The 21,398-nt window shown below is 45.0% G+C and overlaps 1 protein-coding gene across 1 annotated transcript in view; it reads right to left on the bottom strand.

Annotated features, from left to right (window-relative positions):
- The window catches only part of LOC137893861 (PDZ domain-containing RING finger protein 4-like), an 81,277-nt gene that overhangs the window by 8,762 nt on the left and 51,117 nt on the right, over window positions 1-21,398 (bottom strand). Inside the window, exons 3-4 of the mRNA XM_068739308.1 lie at window positions 5,547-5,800; window positions 3,219-3,321 (exon numbers count right to left, since the gene is read on the bottom strand). Coding sequence (XP_068595409.1) covers window positions 3,219-3,321; window positions 5,547-5,800 — 357 coding nt within the window. The remainder of the gene's footprint in view (window positions 1-3,218; window positions 3,322-5,546; window positions 5,801-21,398) is intronic.

The raw sequence follows: 21,398 nt of genomic DNA, 5'->3' as shown, positions 1-21,398 counted from the left end.
GACTCAAAGCAAAGGAGGGAAGACACTTTGGTGCTGACTACCTGAACAAAGTGAGCTATCTTTGCTATAGCAGATATATTACTAATGAGCTTCCACCGCTGCTGTTAGTGTATATTTTAAAGGAGCACTTCTGATGCAACAGGGCAGCCATAGCGGTAACAGAAGCTACAGAGGTTGTGCACACCTTCCCGGCGTGATGTTAAAAGTTGTGGGGAAAATATTTAAAAGCCTTGAAAAATGTCTCAGAAACATTCATCTAAAAATAAACTATGCAAATGAATTCCTCGGACAGAAGCAAAGCAGAGATATGAGCAGGTGTTCCATCATCTCGATGCGGCTCAAAACCAGCCGCACGTTGCCTCTGACTAATTAATGGCTGGCTGTAGTGCAGGAGACCTGTGCTAAGATGAGCAGAGAAAATAGATTGCTGCTATTACTGCATGTTAGATGAAACTCCAGCCTTGCATATTTATGGTATATGTGTGTCCAAGTGCAGCACAGATGTTCTTTTTTTTTTCCTGCTCTCATTTTAAGACAAAAGAAAAAAGAAACACCCACTCTCTCCGATGCTTCAGTAAAAGCAGGCTGCTTCCTGATCCATCAAACACCCGTTCGCCAAGCACTCGCCTTCCCTTTAGATTTTTATCCATTTCCCCAAGTGAGCTCGGTGCCTCTCGGAGATTGTGGAACGGCACGAGAAGGAAGACCAGCAGTAAATTAACGATTGCAATGGCGCGATCAGGATGAAGATTGCCTCCCACACAATGGATTGCTGTCATAATAATTGCACCTTTTATGACAAGTAATTGAAAAAAAAGCAGACACAAATAATGCATACATGGCAACCACAGGCGGGGCGAGACGGAAGGCTGGGGATAAGCTTGGAGTTTTTCCAGCCCTTCATAAATCACTAAAACCAATCAAAGGAATGCTAGTAGCAGCTTGTTTTGGCCACTAACACATCAAGGGATCTCATGACTTGTATGACGTTTCTGTGTGAAATACTAGCTATAAGGCACGGCCTGTGTGTTTCATTAATCGAAACAACTCAACCATCAGAGAGGACGGAGACAATTCCGGCTCGCAGGAGCAGAGACACATTCCCTCGGCTCTGCCACGATAATTACTATTAAAATTGCTGAGCCGCTGTGTGTGTGTGTGTTTTGTTTTTTCTTTTTTGGCTGGTGCGAACTGAATATTTTATGTCTTGATCTTGATGAAGACATCTGCAATCTGTGATTTAGGTGAATTGTAGGGTTTTGCAGTAATAAAGAGTTCAAACCTCCCACTTATAGATTTTTTGATCGGGCAGGCGAATGTATTAACTCCATGGAGACCAACAGTTTTGGAATACTGTACACCATAGGCCATGGCTCCACCTCATCGAGCATCACCTGTAGGACTTTTCAGCTTTTGTCTACGTCTCCATCGCGGAATTTTCAGTCGGCATGCACTAAGTGGGGATACATCAGACTACTGACTACTCAAGCATGAAATATATATATATAAAAAAACGGTGCATGGTACAAAGAAGCACACGCAGTATAATAGCATCTGTTAACAGTAAAGAAGCTTAAAGAGAGCCCTTCATATATTTACTCTGCTCTGATATAACACTGGGGGTTCCGTGAACTGAGCTGCCCTGAGATCTCTGTTGGATGCGGAGAAACACACCGAAATTGTTGGGAGGGGGCATTCAGAAAGAATCTGAATTGATCAAATATGATACGTCCACCCAGTTGGAGCTCACACCTCAGTGGCTCACGGACAATGAATGCCTGACCAAAGCAGAGGGCGAAGCGAGTCTGTTCATCTGTTCTCGTCACGGATGTTTCAGTGAATCTGAATGTGGATCCCTCTCTGTCAGATCAACAGCCTTAAAGCATCCCCTACACAGACTAGACTCCGGCAAAGAAACGCGTCTCCATCTCTTTTTACTAGCACCTCGCTTAAATGAGGCGTGATGAAGCTCAGTCTTTTTTCTTTTTCTTTACACATTAGTGAAAACAAGATATTTTCACGTAACAATCTTTGTCTGGAGATTTTTTTTTGCTCAAGATTTCACCAATGAAAGGACGGGGCTTTTCAAGCTGCCTGCAATGTTCCTGATCATCTGTCACTACTGTGCCCCTGGGATCTGCCTGTGGCGTCAACGGCTGCTTGTGTCCTTCCACTAATTGTTAAGCATCATTAAACATGGAGTGTTGAGGGAACGCGTGTCCAAGAGTCAGGAGAGACAGATGCCTGTTTGTATACATGCGTGCAGTGTGGCAGTGACAGCCCAGCGCTTGCAGCATTTAAGTGTGTTAGCAGCAAAGTCATGTTGATATTGGACTTTAATGGCCAATTTCCATATCAATAAGTACAAGGTTAAAAACATGTATTGGTCAATGCACATTTGTAATCCGAAAATGCATATCATGATTTTGACAGGGCTCCCTTCGCGCTCCTGCAAAAGATGACAGTGCGTGTTTTCATTTGAACCTCCTATCAGGTATCCTTTATTTGTTAAATCAGAAATAAAACTATCGGGCATCAAGTAACTCCCAGCACCTAAAGAATAATAATATGAAGATGACAATAATAATAATAATGATCTCACATAAATGTAATGTGTGTGTGTTTGTGTATTAAGCATTAGAGACAATTGGCTTAGCGCAGACAGAGGAATAAATCCTTTACCCGGCAGGCAGTATATTACAGTTGCACAAGGTGACCCACCCCTTCTCCTTCACACCCATTTTAATGAGGCAGTTCCAGAAAGGCGATGTTGTTCCTGACTTCAAAATGTTAAACTCGTCCGGTTATTTTTCTCAGGTTAAACGGCAGCGTTGTTCTTATGTTTTAAGCTCTCAGGTGCAGCTAAAATTCTCTTCTAAATCTCCTTAAGGCTTTTTGGCCGCGACGTGCACCGAACTAACATTTTACAGTAGCCAGCTAATGGTGATGAAGCAGCAAATACACAACTGTCTGTTTCTGTACCTGCACTCGGGTTGGTGCCTGAAGGGTAGCTAATTGGAAGAATGAACTGGATATCGGATGATCAGCTGTTGCTATATTTAGTATTTATTATTCAATTTACAAAACAGTCTGTAAATTTAACTTCGAATCAATTGTTTCAAAATCAATGTCTTGAATGCAACTTTTTCATTAACCTGAATAAACTACGACAAGTGTGAAAGTGTTTGCCAATCTGCCGCCCCGGGTGCCATTCCTACCTCGTACTCAAACTCCTCCGTCCTCTCTCCGTCAGCTGGAACCGGGGAGAGGTAGTCCGTCCCATCGCAGTAATCCTGGTCCATTGTGTGAAGAGAATGACAGCTGTCGTGGGACACGGGCAGAGGAAGAAAGAGAGGCGAAGACACAAAGACAGGGAGGCAGAAAGAGGTGGAGAGCGAGGCGTGAGCATGATCTTTAAAAAACATTTGTTTCGTATGCATTCAATACCTCTAAGTGACAGGATTTCCTCCCCATTGTCTTCACTGGGATCGGAAGAATAAAGGATTTGTCAAGGGCTTTCACTGCAGCCGGTGTGTGTGTGTGTGAGATAAAGGTACAGCCCTTTATTAATAACAGCAATCCATATAATTTGCTTCCTGCTTTTGACAGACCCCCCCCCACGTTGTACAGTGTAATTCTATTATGCTTTCCTCAATCACTGAACAAAGCCACATTGTGAGGGCCTACCGAGACGGGCAGCCTCGGTGTCACACCGGAAAATTCACCGCAGACTAAAACTGCAAAAAACACACCATGGGTGCCAACGACTGGGAAGCTGTCTCCAAAACAATCCTCCTGTTGCAAAGCCAGGCCAGCAAATGTCCGCATGCAAAGAAAGAGCACAGATGGATACAATCGGGAATTTACAATCCAGCCTCACATAAATAAGAGAAACGTTTATTATAAGATTGGCCTTTACATTCGGTCTCATATGGAGGAAGGGAAGTGTGAGTTTTATGGGAAGCATTGATTACTTTTGGGCTCGCCTAAGATTCTAAGTAGCCCGTGAGAACATGTTGCACCGTCTTGCCTTGTTTTTTTACGAGAGCATTTTATTTAATCACCCTGTAAACCATCCATGAGTTAAAATGGGCACGCCGAGCAGCTCAGGAAGGAAGGTGCCCCTGTGGGAAATGCTCTGGTGAGAGAGGGTGAGGTCACGCCAGGTCCCGGCTACCTAATGATAAACACTGAAAAATATTCAATACTGAAAGCAAAACGGCCTCAGCAACAGAAATTCAAGCATGTTTACGATCTGCAAGAATTGATTATCTGCTCACAGTTCAGTCCTGACATATTTTCTATCAATCTCCTCAGTGGCTGCGTTTACATGGACACGTTTAATCGGATTAAAAGCCTGATCGGCATAAAAATGCTTCATGTACACACCCAATTCGCATTAGTCTGACCCGATCAAGCTCATTCCGATCAAGATTTAATTCCGATGGGGAGGGGTGGTTTATACCGATTGATGATCTGATTGGGGCGTATGAAAACACTTATTCCGAAATTTCGGTACAAACCGTCCTTACTGCGCATGTATGTGAAGTCAGCTATACGAGCTTCTGTTATTCCCGGAAGCTAGGTGAAGCAGAGCTCATTTTATTTTGTATGCATTTTATTATTTTCTCTCATATAAACAATAAAAAGCATGTCTTTCGATTATCGTACGGCCCAGATGTTGAGATGTGAGTCATCACATGATCGCGTAAATAGAAGCCGACGTTCATCTTTTTATGTAGTCTATGTAGTTTGAAGACAGGTAAGACCGACAAATCTATCTGACCTTTTCTGAAGGTTATCTAAGCCGACTCCTTCATAAAGAACCTGGAAGCTGTGAAAGACTGTTAACCAGCTGCAGTTGCTGCATGGTAATCACAGAAAATGGATCCAACAGCTTGTAATATTGATTATATTATTATTGATTTATCACCAGTCTGAATCCAAATCTGACTGCATTCAAGCGACGTCTCTGACAGATCCAGATTTTATGAAATTGCTTGCTATTTTTAAACCATTTCTTTACACTAACCTAAATATTGAAATGCCAGGCACACTTCACGAATACATTACGCATTAATGGTTAATTAGGATCATTTAGCCCCACTCTTTATCTCTAGTTTTTTTAATAGCTTTGCCCTTTTAGTGCAAAGAAGACCTGAAGGACATCAAGAAGCTTGTCCATCAAACAAATCCCCGTTCTTCAGAATCGACGGCGCATCCGGACAAAAAGTGCATTCATATTTTACTCGCGCTTTGCATGCTAATCCTGCAAACACTGATATTCATGCTTCACAGCATAATAATCCTCAACCCCCCCCCCCCCCCCCCCACCCCCGCCCCACTTAATTAACACCCATCCCAGCCAAAGTCAAAACAAGGATACAACAAACCCACTCCGTAACACACCCAAATTCTATGTATTTATATCAAATCAGTTCAAATATATCAATCAATCAAATCTTTATTTGCAGACACAATGGTCCAATTAAAAATCATATATATAAGAGATGTAAGACGACAGGATATACTTCCTATTCTCATACCTGTCAGAAAGCAGGAAGGGACACACATCAGGCACTGGAGGGGTGGAAGGCCGGAGCTTTGCCAGCGCCATGATGTGTTCAAAGGTAATGTCCGTCTGAGTGCACACGTCCACCACGTGGATCTCCTGAGGGGGGCCGTGGGGGCGACCGCTGGGGGTGCGCCTGATGACCTGCACCACGGCGGCGTCCTTGGTTGCGTGAAAGGACTCCACGGTCTCCTCATGGCTGGACTTGGACAACTCCTTCCCATTCACCTGAAGAAAAAGGTTACATTTTATATATTTTGTCCTCGATGACATAACATGGGATTTATGTAATGTGCATGTTCATGCTGCTAAAGCAAAAATACCACTTAACCCACAAACAGAACGTTTATGTGTTGACACTCGAATAAAAGCCAGTGGGAGCAAGTCAAGAGTGGAAGGAAAACTTCTGCTGCTAAGTAAAAGGCGTAGGTCCGGGTCTGAAAAGTCGGCGCACGATAATTCAAAGACACACCAACAAAATAAAATGGACATTATCGCAGCGAATGGTTAAAATCCCACAACAGTTAAAGTGGCCTGGAGTCTGGCAGCAGCCCCCCTCCCCCCCCCCCCCCCCCCCCGAACAGAGAGGACACAGTTTTTCTGATTGTTGCTCCAGCTCTACAGCCGTGCTCAAGGTTCTCACTAGATTGTCTTTTCAACACCGCCCAAAAGGCCGCTGTTCATCCGCCTCCATCTTCAACCTCATCTTCACACAATGAATGGATTTTTCGGGCAGATTGAAAATTGTCTGCACAACAGCTGGCACATCTAAAAATATTCATTGCTTCATTTGACACCAGTGATTTCTTGGGAAGAGACACCATTGATGTGGGACACCTCAGAGCATGTCCTGCGGTATAAATGTTGAAATCAGCTATTCGAATTTAAATAATGGGGTGGAGCATTTCGCTTAGTGATAGAAAGATGGAGAAACCACCGAGGGACAGTTGATATTTTCATCATCAACTGGTTTGGGCGGCAGTAGAATATCAATAAAGTGTGACAGGACAAATCCTCTGCGAAGCAAGGATCGACAATGGCATTTTAGATTTCAAAATAAATACCTGGATGTCTGCCTAGATGCTGTGATTATTGCCAAAACTCCATCTGACCCTTGTTTGATCAGACTACTGGTATCTATGTGGGATAAAAGGGGAGGGGGGGCAGCTGAAAGAAAGCAGTCAAAATAAGAGCGTCCCTTCAGGGACCCAACCTCAAGCATCATGTCAACAACCTTCAACAGATGGGTACTGGGGGGGGGGGCAGTCAGATCTGGAATGCATCTTCCTCTTAAATAACCCTGATGGCATTACTTTAGTTTATTTTCTCCAGTCGGGTCCAGAAACACAGAGTCAACTTAATTTAACAGACTTCCTCACAATGAACTTAATTACTGACAACAGGAAACTGAAAAGTATATTCAAAAGTAATAATGCCTGTATTATGATAATAGTGCGTTAGCTTGCATTCCTTCTGTGCAGGCTGTGTGTGTGTTTTTATTTCCTACTGCTCATCCTACGTCTCTATAGAGGCCGTGCTTATTTTCTACCACAGCCACGCTGCATAATTTCTTTGGCTCTGGCTCACCTGTCTCCCGGTGTGACTTTATTCGTAGCAATGTTGCATTAATCACTTGCGCTGGAGATAAACTGGGTCAACACCCTCTCGGGGGAACTGCAGGGCAATTTGTAGGCAGGGATACAATTCATTGCTCCTTTCTTCACACTTTCTTCCATTCAGTCTTGCGAGTCAGCAGGTATTAACTCTAACAGAAAGTAGATTAGAGTAAAGTACTGCACTAAACAAATATGGGGCATCATAATTAGCTTAGTTCCTCTTTCTCGCTCTTCCTGCTCATTCCTTGCTTCACGGGTTAATCCTGGATGACGGCGCCCTGGTAGAAACAAAAGAGCTGCATGGAGCAGACAAATGAGTCAGCCTATGGTGTATGACAGTCCCGGAGAAAGATGATCACATTTCCCAGCTCTCCCTCTGGTACAGCCCGCGCTGTCCAGGCATCTCCTTCCCCTCAACCTCGCCGCTTGCTCACCATACAGCACGACAGAATGAAACAAGAGGAAACACATCAGGAAAGGGAAAAGGGAGTGGAGTTTTTTATTTTTTTTTTTACTCTCAGGCAGATGGAACAATTAATCCCCAATCAACACAAGAATATTAAGTAGCCTTAATTCCTGCATGAGGGACTTTGCCATCCTTGTTGTGTCTAGCCAGCTAAACACACTGCCTCCGCGTACAGATCTGCAATCCAATCTGACAGATGGGAAAGATTTCCTTAAGCCCGTCTGCAGCTTCCTAGATATTCCGACACTCTGCAATCAGCACAGCCATCGGTAAAGCGTTGCCCTCCATAAATCACCCACCAAGCCTGAAGATGCTTGAAGGTGGCTACACAAAGACATTTTTTACGAGTCATTTTTGACATTCAAACTTTACCTGGAAGCCTCAATTCTATCCAAAGTAATCAGCATATTTTTTCCTTGCATGCTTATGCTCACTACAGTCCTGCTGCCTCTTAAAAGTCTCATCGCACAAGGATGCACACAAAGTACGGAAATGCAAATTCCTTCGCAAACATATGCCGGGTGAACAAAAATCAGTGTGCAGCAAATGATTCAGCAGCTGCAGCGATGATAGCGCCCTGTTAGCGCTCCATATGCACCGGGCAACGTCTTATCGGTCTGAAGAAGGAAACAATGAGTATTCATGAGAGACCAGTTTGCCAGATAATTGGACCAGGAGATGATCGGGTAAAAGTAAAGTTGAAAGAAAAATGGGAAGTGGGATGCCCGGAGCGGGACACATCTGCTGGCTGTTTGTAGATGCGCGTGCAAGCAGCTGCTGCCAGGAGAGAAATGTGTTTTCATTTAAAGCCCTTGAGAAGACCAACCGCAGATGTAGTAAAGCGGCAACGTGGCGCGTATCGGGAGGCTGAAACGTCTTCTCTTTCATTTTCTCAGAGACAGAATTCGATATTGACAAAGACATTTGAACATTATGCACCGGTGACGCAGAGGAGTGCATCCGGTCTCTGCTTCAGTAAATATCCGACGCCACTTTAGGCTGTCCTGAGCTTTTTACGAGCAAACAAACAGACTTCACCGAAAGCTGCTGTTTTCCAGCCATGAGCCTACAGCTATATATATATATATAAGAGCGCACGGTCCTACAGGCGCCGTCAACCACGGCCCCATCTCATCATTTATCCACCAGGTATGGGGAGGAACAGGAGAGGACAAACACACAGCAGCAGCTCAGCGCGACTCCTCAGGTGCCGCCCCCCGTCAGAGCTGCTGTCTCATCGACTGCTTCCCCTCGTCGATATCTCCAAAGACCAAGGGGCAGGATGTAGTGGCAGCGGCAGCAAAGCGGGGCCAGTTTATCTGCTTTTGATGTCAACTTCAACCAAATCTGATGCCGCCGATTCTGCAGAGGGTCTGTTTCTCTGGCAGGAGACACAAGCACTGCAGGCAGCGCGCAGGGGCTTAGTGATAAAAGAGATTGATGCACTTCCTCTACGAGGAGAAAAGGCAGCCCAAGCCCCCCCCTCTAATAGTCCATTACTTCTGCTATACCCTTGAATTGCATCACGGTTCACGCGCAGCATTGTTTGAATCTTCGTGAAATGTTTTTGTTTTCAATCTCGTGGAGTTTAAGGAGGATGTGTCCCTCTTTAACGGGAACGCTGATCGAGTTCCAAACGCACTGAACTGAATGGAGAGAGGCCATCGTTTCTGCTTCCACTACAGGATGAGTAAATAAGGCTTTCAGCAGCAGCAAAAAGCGCATCGGAGGCTCATGCTTGCCAGTGATTGTAGCCTCGCACGTCGTGCTTTGCATCGTTGCAGGCGGCAAGCCTCTCTTAAGCACACACTGGATCTCCTGTGCGCCGTCGCCCGCTGGTTTGAGTGGCAGCCAGTGGGGGTGTTAAGTATATGCAGGTAGAAGGAAATGTTAACATGTAGGTCATGCAGCCTCGGGTGCGTAGTGCTTACAGCTGTCAGTTAAGCGCCTGCTCTATGGTCTCGTCTTTTTGGAAAAGACAACATGAGCCCTCGGTGTTAGGATCCAGTCAGCTGTATAGAGCCCTGCGATGAAAGAGCTGGAGGCGACTGGTCAACCATAACAACGAGCACTGATAGTTGAGAGCAGAACATGCCGCAGGGTCGAGCCAGAGAGACTGAGACAAGACGAGACACTGCAAGACCAAATCCTCTCACGTAGCTTCGGCACATAGCGTGAGGGAAGGGCAGTGGGAAAGTGCACTGATGCTTCTACATATGTAAATGCCAATTTTTTTCTATTTTTCCAAACCAATCTTGCAAGAAGCAATGCAAACATTTCTGAAAATGTCACATTTTTATTTCCGTTGTAGCTGCAGCCACAACGGAATCTTGTGGCATCGACTCTTTGCTGCCAAGAGTTGTTTATTAGCTGACAAAAGTAGAGAGATGACAGCAACCAGGGCAAAAGTCCCTAAGCGGGTCGAGGTGTCTGGACATTGTTTGATTTGTGCTCCAATTCCCTTAGGCACCACAGTTACCCTTCAAAGTCAAAGGGTTCTATGCAGGACTGCAACATTTCATGTTTTGTCGATTTATGTCCAAATGATGCTCAAACAATGCAGACAATTAATTGAACTAATTCTTCTTGGAACCTGAATGACAAAACTAAGTGCGACTATGCAGCGATGGAGCGCAAGAAAAGGTTCCTAATCAGCAGCCTCTTCACAGCAGCTCCAAAGGCAACATCAATGCACAAATCCATCTCTCGATGCAGGAAAAACTCAATTGCATCATCGTAAGTCAAAAACTACACAGGAGCCAGAATGAGAGCATTCAGTAGATAGGTGGAATTAAATATCCCCAGAGGTCGCTCAACAAGCAGAGGAAGGTCGGGTTTGGGAGCGCGACTGCCACGTCATCCTCTCCCAGTGAGGAAAATGGCTCGGATTTCTCCTCGCACCCAAATGCCTCATTTCAATAATAAGTGTCAGAATAAAATACGGGCTAAGGGTCGCTAGAGTACAGCTGTTATGACTGTATAAATCACTCTCCGACAGCCAGCGCTACTGTCTGAGCAACTCGTGCCACGCGCCGATGACACGAAACTAAGAGAGCGACAGAGAGAGAGCATGTCACTGGGGAAATCTGACAATACCCTCAACATCTCTACTAGAACCTCCTTTAACCCTCCAACCAAATAAAGCACACTCCACTCACATTAAAGGCGCTGCGGATTGCTGCGGCGGTTTTATGCCTGCAGAGCATTTGATGAATTCTGCAAATTTCCCTCTCTGAGCGGCAATCTCACACACACACACACACACACAGTACTTTCTTCATTGCACAACTCGCTCAATGTGCAACAGCCCTTTCACGGTCTGCCTTTTCACATACATTTATCATCCAATGTGATGCTGCAGTTCCTGAACGCAGGGGCAGCTGCTGTTGAAGGACAAAGGAGACGACCGCTTCCAAAAGTCGATGTCAAAAGCACGAAGTGCAAAGGAAAGCAGGACAAGCGTGTTCACGAGCTGGAAGCCGCGTGAGCATCGGAACGGCGAGGAAAGGTCATCTGAGGTCATTTAATGGATTTTGTCAAATCCATAATGTGGGACATTTTGGTGTAGAAACTTTGGAATCGAGCGACGCTGTGAGCTGAAAGTAACTTGATGACTTATTTAAGTAATTACTTTTTTTGTTGAGTAATCACTTGATTACATCAATAGGTAATTTACCCCATTTCGGTGTCACTTGATTTATTATGTTTGGGGAGGTCACTGTGGAATAATCCTGCTGAAGTTGCTCAAGCGTTACCAAAACATACCTGGATGCACACAGACGGACAAGCTGTGCTCACAGTGCTGCAGGTAAACGACTGTCAGGTAAACACTGATCAGATTTCTTGTTGTGCCTGGTCCCATCCATCAGACACTCCACGCAATAACGTCCAGGGCATCGTCCTGTTCCGCTTACGATCGCTTTTAAATTCGGTCAATAGGTCGCTGTGTCCTCACCTTGACGGCGGAGGAATCACAATTCTGTCTTACTTTGGCTGCTTTAAGAAACTCTGCAGCAGATCCCAAACATGATTTGGGACTGCTGAGGGAAACAGAGTGCTAAGTTAATCAGCTTGTTCAAGGTTAATGGTACATGCAGGGCATGTTTGTTAAAGAGATTTAGATGAGCACAGTTAATCGCTGTGCTTAACTTTTAAGATCTCGACATCTTGGAGTGAGTTTTAATGCAAAATGGAGGGAGAAAACCAAATTAGAGTAAAAGTGGCATTTGTGTGGGTGAATAACTAATGTCTGAACAAGTGAGTAAGTGAACCTCGTAAGAGAACCTCGTAAGTGGTTTTGAGCGGGAGGAATATGAGGGGTAGAAGGGGGGGGGGAAATTGGACGATCCTGTATGTGCAGATATGTTGCGAGTAATGGTGCCATCCACATGCTGACGGAAGAAAATCCAGTGGTGCCGTCATGGACCAAATTCAAATGTGCCGAGAGAGATGCAGAAAGCAGATAAGATGCTGAGAGGCAGAGCGCCTTGTCGACGCAAAAGATGTGCACACATTTAACTTACCGGTATGCTAAATATTGTGCAAAGTTGAACCAGGAAGCTGGCCTGTCGGCTAGCATTGACTTTTACAATGTGCAGGTGCTTTCCAAAAACAAGACCAAAAACAGTGCAGAACAAAGAAAGAAAGAAAGAATTATAATATCCAGTGAACTTTTAGAATGCCGCTCAGATGCTCAAGGTACCAGATGGCAGCAGCAACGCCTTCAAATGCCAAGGCCGCAGTCTCGTGCACCGCAGCCTTCAAGACTTTGAAGGGCTATTTTGTCATGTCCATGATGCTCATCCTGGAGGCAGAGACAATTAGCACTGGATAAGCACTATTTACAGAATGCCAGCCCGGCCCATCACAACAAAGGCTTCTCGTTTGACTCCATCCCCCTCTCCCACAGGTTATTTGTCATCCACGCTGCTGCACAGTCGCGGGAATGCGAGTGGAGGTCAGACGATGGCGCGTGGAGCTTTGGCAGCATAAATAATCAACTGGCAAGGTTTGTAAGGGTCAGTCTGGACCCCTGTGGCAGCCTGGTGATCTGCCTATTAGCAGCTGCTGGGGAATAAAGTTCAGATGGCATGTTGAGGAAAGAAAAGGAGGAAAGACTAAGAAAAGGCTGGAGGACTCCGCTGGAAAATAATATATCACTTCACAAGAGTTGTTGTGAAGAGTTGCAAACACATTCATGAAGTGTCAAACCATAAATGTCAAGCACCTCAAAGAAACCGACAATTAAGTGTAGTGAAAATCTAATGTGCCTCATGACCCGATTTCCAGCAGCTCCCCCCCCCCCCCCCCCCCCCCCCCCCCTCCCCTCCAATGCTGCCTGTCAAGGAGAACAGGAAGTTATATCTGCTGAATTCTCAATCAAAGCCTTCTTTGATTCAAACTCATCTTCAAGTTATAATTCAAACACCAAAATAGCAAGGGAAGCTCGGGGATGTCTGGCTGTAAAATGTCAGGTTTGTAGAGTAGCGGGATTACAAGGCCTCGATGAGCAAAGAGGAAGTACAGAACAAGAGTTCTCAGTAAAGCTCAATGCCTCAGGGGTCACGCTAACATTCTGCAAACACGGTCAACCCTTTGATTTTTCTAGGAGTGGTTTCCAAAGTCCAAGGGAGCATCTTGAGGGTTGTTACGTTCCACCTAAGGACAGCACAATCCCTGAATACACTTCTAAAGTGAAGACAACACATTTGACCTGCTCAAAGGCTAAAACAACACAGATCTGAGAATACAGGCCGACACGATCAACCCAAAAGTCCAATCTGATCTCAAGGATGCACAGCAATAGATAATACCAAAGTAGTCCAATGAAAAGCGCAACAGTTCAATTAGAGCGCCATCTACAATGAGACAGTGACATAGTTGCCGATGACGATCTTATCCTTGTAAAGAGCCGCAGTACATTGTATGATTAAGTGGAAGGACATTATCTTAGAAGCGAGATCACAAGTGTAATCAATCTACTTCAGGGCTCCCCGTTGTGCTCCTCAAGCGCCCAGCCGGGGGGGGGGGGGGGGTCAGGAGAGCCGATGTCTGTACTTTCCTCTCAACCAGCTCGTTTCGCTCCTTGTCAGGTCGCCGAGTCAATGAACAAAAGGAAGTCAGAGCAAATTGGATCCAATTCAGCGCTTCCAACTGTGTCCTGATTACACAGCTGGAGTAGCGGGAACAGAAATGATGCTCAGATGAGACACAGCGTGCGTCGTTGTAAATACAGTACCCGAGAACATCGCAGCAGAAATGCAAGAAAGGACATAAAACCCATTTCACTTGTTGACCCTTCACAACCCAAAAAGATTGTTCAACCAGGGGAAATGGCAATACTGTAGGCGATGGCTGACTACAGCGACCAATCAAACACTAGTTTGCCTCACTAATCCAATTCAAACTTGTTTGTTCATCTTTATACAAGTTTAATTAGGAAATAATCTCATCAATGAAATATAAATTCGGGACAAAATAAAAAAATGAGTTGTTACAACCGCTCAGAGAAACTTTTTGGAATTATTTTCTTGTGCATCGTGCCAAGAAGCAAAGGTCTGATCCGTGTTTGTTTTGTGGTTCTGGTTCATCGTTCTGGTTGGTTCGCAGATGTCACAAAAGAGAAAAAGGCACCTTGACGTCGGCACGGGCGCTTCACGAGGATGTGGTGGTGGGAATAATTTATTACAGGTAAAAGTTGTAATCTTGTTTTATCTTCAATGGGAGAGCTGAACCGGAACACACCAGGAGAAAGGATACCTGCGCCCTCACGCCAATTTAACAAATAGCACCTAAGCAACTGACAAATGTATATATTTAATTAGAACCATGCAGATGATATAGGCCCAATTTTCTCTGCCACAGATACATGAATTGTAATCCCTATTAATGACTTTTATCGACAGGGACAACAAACCCAACACCACAGTGCCGTGCAACAGCAAGGATCGGGTGATCTCTGACAGAGAATGCAGCGAGCGCCGTCAGCCGGTCTATTGTGGAGGTAATGGAACACCTGCCAAAGCATGCCTATATGACCCGAAGCGTTCCACAGTAAATGAGCTGTAATATTACCTTTCTGTTGATGGAGAATGCATTAATGAAAAAAATAATAATAATCCACCTGGCAATTTTAACGTGTGCAAAAGACAAGCAAACAAACCAATCTTGATCAGGAACACCTGGCGCTGCCTTTGCGAGACGACTGCATCGGCTGCATGAGAGCGAGGATTTACAGGCAGAGAAAACCTCCTGATGAATGATTCTGCCATGTCTTGAAGTTTCTTCAGCAGCGGGGGCGAGGGGGGGGGGGGGTGGTGATGAACATATTGAGCTTGAGTATCCACTGAATGTGTGAATGGATGAGAGACTGTGGGGGGGGGGATTCTTCACACTACCATGGGAACCATAAGTCGGCCACGTATGTGACGACCGGGCTGCATATCTGGAGTCCCCTGTTTCACGAGGCTTTGGCTCCATTGGCTAATGAGTGTAATAAAGGATTGTTCATGCCGGTGTCCACTCATTTATTCTCATCCCTGAGACCGCTAGAAGACCGCTAGCGCAATCATTCGCTACTCGCTGGTTAATTCCAGAGCAGATTTATAGTCCGACTGCGTAATAGATGCTCTGTGTGCACACGCATGTGATTGCTCCTGTGCGGATACACTCATCCTACCTGCTCACAGAGTCATTATTGTTTTACATGGTTTTCTTCCCACAGCTGCAAGGCTACGATTACATTTTAATAAGCTATAAGGCGCGGACACAACCCTGGTTTGGATAGCAATGAAGCTCAAACCCGGAGCCCAGAGCTAGACCGCGCTGACTTCAGCGGGGGCCATCATCCGGCCTGAGTGAGGAGACCAGACTTGTGGTTGAGGTGGAGAGAAGAGAAGAGACAGAAGTGTAATCAGAGTTTTCCAGTTACATTTGTGCATTGCTGTGAGAGCAATGCTGGACCAACTGGAACAAAGTCTTCCACATCGAGAGGAAATCTGCTACAGCAAGAGTTATTGAGTCAGACGCAACTGGAATGATCAATAATTGAGTCGTTACAAATGTTTGGTATGATAACAGATGTAGCAGATGCCAAATGAGGAAACATATCAATATACACCATAATACAGAATTCAAGGATCACATTGCGTGCCGTTCCACGCATGGCCAATCACTGTCTTTGAGGCGGGTCTTAACATCCAGGCCAGGTTTGCTTCATTAAGTGATGAATTATTTTACTCTGTCCCATCCTCTCATCACGCTATCTGCTTCAATCTCCTCCAACAGATGCCCAATTGTAGCACGGCCCAGCCAAACGCAGGGCTCAAGGACACTGAAGCTGTTAGTCATTAGAAGCTATACTGCGGCGTCGCACTCGCACCTCCTCACTGCAGAGAAAACCGAGCACGAGCCGAGGAAGACTGAGAAGTCAGCAACTGTGGCACTTAAAACTGAAGGGGAAGTTCCTTTGTTCTCCTGTGCTGGACAGAGTCAAGAAGAGTTGGCGAGCGATTATGTTCATTTATACCACGGCAGCCACTTGGCGAGGATCAGCACTCCATGTGGAGCCAATGTAACACTAGAATGAAGGACCAAATGGCTCTCTCAATTGGAAGGCAGCGAGCGGGGCGGGCCGGGGGGGTATTGGTGGAGGGCATCTGCTCAACATTTACCTCGTGTTTTATAATTAGATGAGTGCAACTGCTTGGGAACAAAGCGTCTGTTCCACTGTGATTTTTCGATAGCGATTCTGTGACTTGGAAACAGGCAGAGGACGGCTGCTGATGGAGACAATTAGTGATGCTGATAAAATAGGAACCATATTGCAAGTGGAAAGCAATCTGTGATCAAAACATACAGACTATTCGTTGGGTGGAAGTTGGTGGTGACAAATGCTAATTGGTCCCAAGCAGCAGTCGGGCAACCGGTTAAAGCCCGCTCACATCTGGCACTATCGGTTTCCTCGCCTCTGTCTCGGCTTTGCACATTTTATTCTCTGCCAAATGTCAATATTTCGGACCAAAGAGCAAGAAGTTAGCAGGTGCAGAAATGGAATCCACGTGGAGAGATGTGTGCACGATGCTGAATGAGGAGGAGCGGTTCGCGGGAAAGGTCGCAAAATGCATCGTTGCTGGGGGGGCGGGGGGTGGGTTTATAGCTGGTACAACCTGTCCCACCCTCCCACCCAGTTTCAGAATCGGTGTGGTGGTACATTTAATGCATATTGGACAGAACTAGAAAAAAAGCATTTGATCTTTATGAACATTCGTTCGTGTAATCTTTGAATAATTGATGTTAGAATAAGTAAAAATACCAGTAGCTGACTTACACGCGCATGAGCCACAATTCGCTTTACCCTCATGTTTCGTGTCACTTATATTTGACAATGCTTTTTTATGGAGAACTTCACCACTGTCGCTTCAAGCCTTGAATACCCATTTTCTGGCACAAGTTCCATACATCTTCAATTCATCCAAGGCCATCAAAGAGGAGTGGACAACAGCGCAAGGCTTGTCAGACAGAGACGCAGAGGAAGGCGGAACTCCCTCACTCGAATCCCAAATTTATTCCTGTACAGAGAACAAGTAGGCGTGATGGATTCCCCCCCAAGCAGCTGGGAATGTGTCTTTCCTGAAATTCACAGAGCAGGGAAATGCACTGCAGAGGTGACGAAGTATGACACACACACACACACACACACACACACACACTTCCATAAATTCAAACTATGCACAAACAAACAGAGTCATGTGGGAGATGTTTGTTTGCTCCTCTTGCTCCCCTTGTCTCGCTATCGGAAAAGATATTCTGGTATTGATTAATTCAGACTAAAATGCAGTCAATGTCCAAAACCAGACATTCCTATATTGATTACCTCTTTTGGTCCCGAGAGCAAAATGACTTCTTTTTTTTTTATTTGCTTTATTTAACCATTCTAAAATAATGGTTATTCCAAGTCAGTATCATGCATTCTGTGTGTATGTACTGTATATGACCTGCATGAATCACAGTTCTATAAATGATGCTTTTCTGCTGAATCCAGCTCTGGGACTTCATCATGGTCTTCCACCACTGTCCAGCCAGTCTCTCATTCTTCGGGAGGATCGCAGCTTTTCCGTGCGATGACAACAGCAACTCCCCGATGACACTTGACAAGTGATGGAGAGAAACCGACACGCACCAATGACAGTCAAAGTTGGCGACTTTCCACTGACACTAACGGACTGCCGCTCAGTGCTCCCCAGCATGGCCGATCTATCACGCCTTTTATAAACCGCGTCTCTCTCACTAAAATAATTCACCAGATTGGGGGAGTCTGCAGATACATTTTTCAACAGGGAACAGTCAGAGTTACACATGCAGCAGCAGACAAATGTTTGGACTCAGTTTCAAATTTAGAGGAAGTAAGTCAAGGATTTCCGTTCCTACTTCTACATCGGTGATTTTATATAGACCCTTAAATGTTCAACTTTTTGTCTGCGTACAGCTCATGGTAGAGAGATATTTTTCTTCAGCGCTAGTCCATAGCTCTTTCTGAAGGGCTTCCCAAGATGAGATAAGTCGAGCAAACTGCAGGATGTTCTGCCTGCTGCATCTCGAATGCCTCCTCAAGGAGGATTCCATGTCGGACGCCCAAATCGCTTCCACTTGGCTCCTTTCATTGAAGGGGGCGAAAAAAACTCTTTCCAGGAATCGTCATAAAGCCTCGCAATGTTCAGGGCTTTATGATAAAATGAAGGCGCCTTATTGAGTAATTATCAACACATTGGAGCTGCGAAGCAAGTGGCTCCTCACCAGTGTTGGAGGCTGTGAAGGAAGGAATTAGGACGTTGAACTGTGAGAGGATCTGAGTTGTGTAGGAGGTGCTAAGTTGACTGCAGCGCTGCAGGGAAGAGAACGCGGCCGCCATCCCGACCTCACAAAGATTTTATCTACTTTCCGCTGTGAACGTCTGCCGGCTGCTGCTTCACAACAATGTGTTATGGGGCAATAATATCTTCCTCGCTCCCGCACGCTTATCATGCATAGGAAATGAGGCGTTTCTGAACTTTAATGTAACACTTCCTTTTGCAAACAAAAGGATTCAGTTTATAATACCGTAAATGCGATAACTAAAACACTTCCACGCAAAGCGATGAGCGAAGAAAAACTCTCGCTTCAAATTCTAACACAGTAGACTCAATAGATTTTGCAATCCAATTAAATTGTGTTTACGTCGAGGTGTCGGCTGAAACCCAACCCGACATTGATGAGGCATCGATTTCATTTGAGAAAGGCCGGGGAATGTGAAAACTCATTGTGACGCTCTCATTGTGAAAGCGGCTCATTAAAAAGCCATTAACAGGCCACTGGAACTGTGTCAGTGTGTCAGTGTGACAGCAGCCATCATAAACACACGGTGCGCTTGAACGTTCAGCCACAGAGCAATCTAAGACGCAGAAACCCCCTCAAGCTCTATTTAAAAAAAAAGCTCCATTACAGCTTGCTGTTACTTCTATTTACTCTGGGTTTTAACGCCTCACACAAGCGGCTCCTCGTGTTTTCTTTGGATTTAAGCCCTCAGGAACGTCAAACAGGCCGAGCTAATGTCGCTGCAGCAGCAGCTTCTTATCGCTCTCCTCCCCGATGGCCAGCCATGCGAGCTGCAGAGCAGGGAGGTGTGAGTCTGGGTCGCCCTCCCCTTCGAACAGGCTGTCAGGCCAGGCTTATCGTGTGAGTCGCAGGGGGTACCTGCTGACACCTAGCATGGATGCCTCACCCGGGGGGGGGGGGGGGGGGGGGGGCTCTGTCCCACCCTGACACCCTTAACACATCGCCTCCCCAAACACATATACACACAACACACATCTCCTGACCTGCTGCAGCATCACCCGCCCTGCCTGACAGAAGCATGCACCCATCAGACACCCAAAGGATTCGTGCCTCTTGATATGAAAGGAAAGGCAGTGCAAGAAAAGCAGGAAACCAAGAGAAATCCACCATCCACAAACTTCAAGACTTTGTTGCCTCTTTTTTTTATTTTCTTTATTTTATCACATATAGATTGTGCAGGCAGCCCTTGGTCCGACACCAACCTATTTCTCCAAATGTCAGCGGTGATGCTGGAGCTGATATCTCACGGCCAGGGGAGAAACCGGAGGTTAAACACACTGCATCATACAGATAAGAGAAATCCTGTGTGTTCCATCAGAAAGGAGACAAAGCCGTCCCATGGCTGCTATCAAGAAGGAGCAACGATAAATGTAGAACTGACACACAAGTAGATGCACACATTTGATTTTATGTATTGATTTATTTTTGGTAAGGTTGAAACTTTATCAAATCAAGGTTTAAACCTTGTGTCACTGAAACAAAGTCTGCTTACTATTATTACTATATAAATAGTAATAATCTATTACTATCCCACTACCGCTCCACCTGTTACTACATAAATAGTAATAATCCATCATAATCTAAAACTACAACAAATGAATTGATGGTGCTTTTCATTTAAACCTTTATGAACAAGCCATGTGCCAAACCCAAGTAAAGAAAAGGAAAACTATTTCTCTATCATTTAAATTTTTTAACAAGCTAAAATTAAGAAAAACATTTACGGTAGTTGTATGTATAGACTTAAAAAAAAAAAGAGTCTGATTCACTGAGACTGTCTGTGGTTTTGATCACATTTGATTGACACAGGTGTGAAGGAAGCCGGTGTTGGTCATCATCCGCTGGAAGCAAACTGGGTGACAAGGCAATAATAGTCTCTGACCGCATGAATGTTAACGTGAATAAACTTAAAGCTACATGATTAATGATACTTCTCTTGAAGTATCTGGGCAGACTTTGAAAATCTTTCTTCGACAAAAATAAATCCCTCCATTTACACCTACCTCCACCTGTTTTGGATTCAGTCAGGTGATTCTGTCACCTGCATTGACAGGGAAGGAGAGAACAGGTGGAGCGGTAGTGGGAAAAACAACACCTTTCTTAATAAACATAAAAAAAGGGTGTGTGTGTGTCTCAGTTGTGTTATTTCCATATATTTTGCCTGAGCTAATCAGGTTGTGACGGAATTTGAGAATGCACTTTTCCTTTTTTATCATGCAGCGTGTGTTTTTTTGTTACTCCTTTTCCTGGACCTCAGCCAGTCCCAGCCTTAGTTGGTTTTTCTAGGCATTTTTTGTCACCTGTCTGTATTGTTGTTGTGTTCTTTTCTGAGCATTGTGCACGATACTTCAGGAAGTAAACTGTTTGAGCTTTTTCTGAGTCTCTGTCTCTGTATTTTGGGATCCACCAGCAGTTTTTCTCACTGCATTATACCGAGTTTGTAATTTGCACAATTTTGTGCAAGAAAATACTGAACGTTGCCTTTGTGCTGACAAATCCGCAGAGAGCAGACCCAGAGAAAGCTCCAATCCAAAACTTTCTCATGTGAAAAGACCAAAGCCGTTCCTGAGGTTGGTAGAAAATTGAAAAAGTTGAAAATAAATGTTTTCAGGGCTTCACATTTCAGACGTACCAAATATTTCATCGTCATTATGGCCGTGAATTTATTTCAAGCTCTTCTTCCTTCCTTCAGCACACAATCCCAGCTAATTAGAAGGAGAAGGGAGGATGCCTTCCCATGAATGGCATAAATTAATGAGCAACCCTTCTGTCTGCTTAAACCCAGATAATCAGCTAAGAGGCCGTGTGGATGCAGATGCAGCCCGCCGTGTGTATCCCATAGCCCTTTGTTTTCACCAATGTTTGTGGTGAA

Source organism: Brachionichthys hirsutus, chromosome 5 (assembly GCF_040956055.1).
Source record: "Brachionichthys hirsutus isolate HB-005 chromosome 5, CSIRO-AGI_Bhir_v1, whole genome shotgun sequence".
NCBI classification, from domain to species: Eukaryota; Metazoa; Chordata; class Actinopteri; order Lophiiformes; family Brachionichthyidae; genus Brachionichthys; species Brachionichthys hirsutus.
Note: the sequence above shows the minus strand (reverse complement) of the source record. Positions and strands in the feature narration are given on the sequence as shown.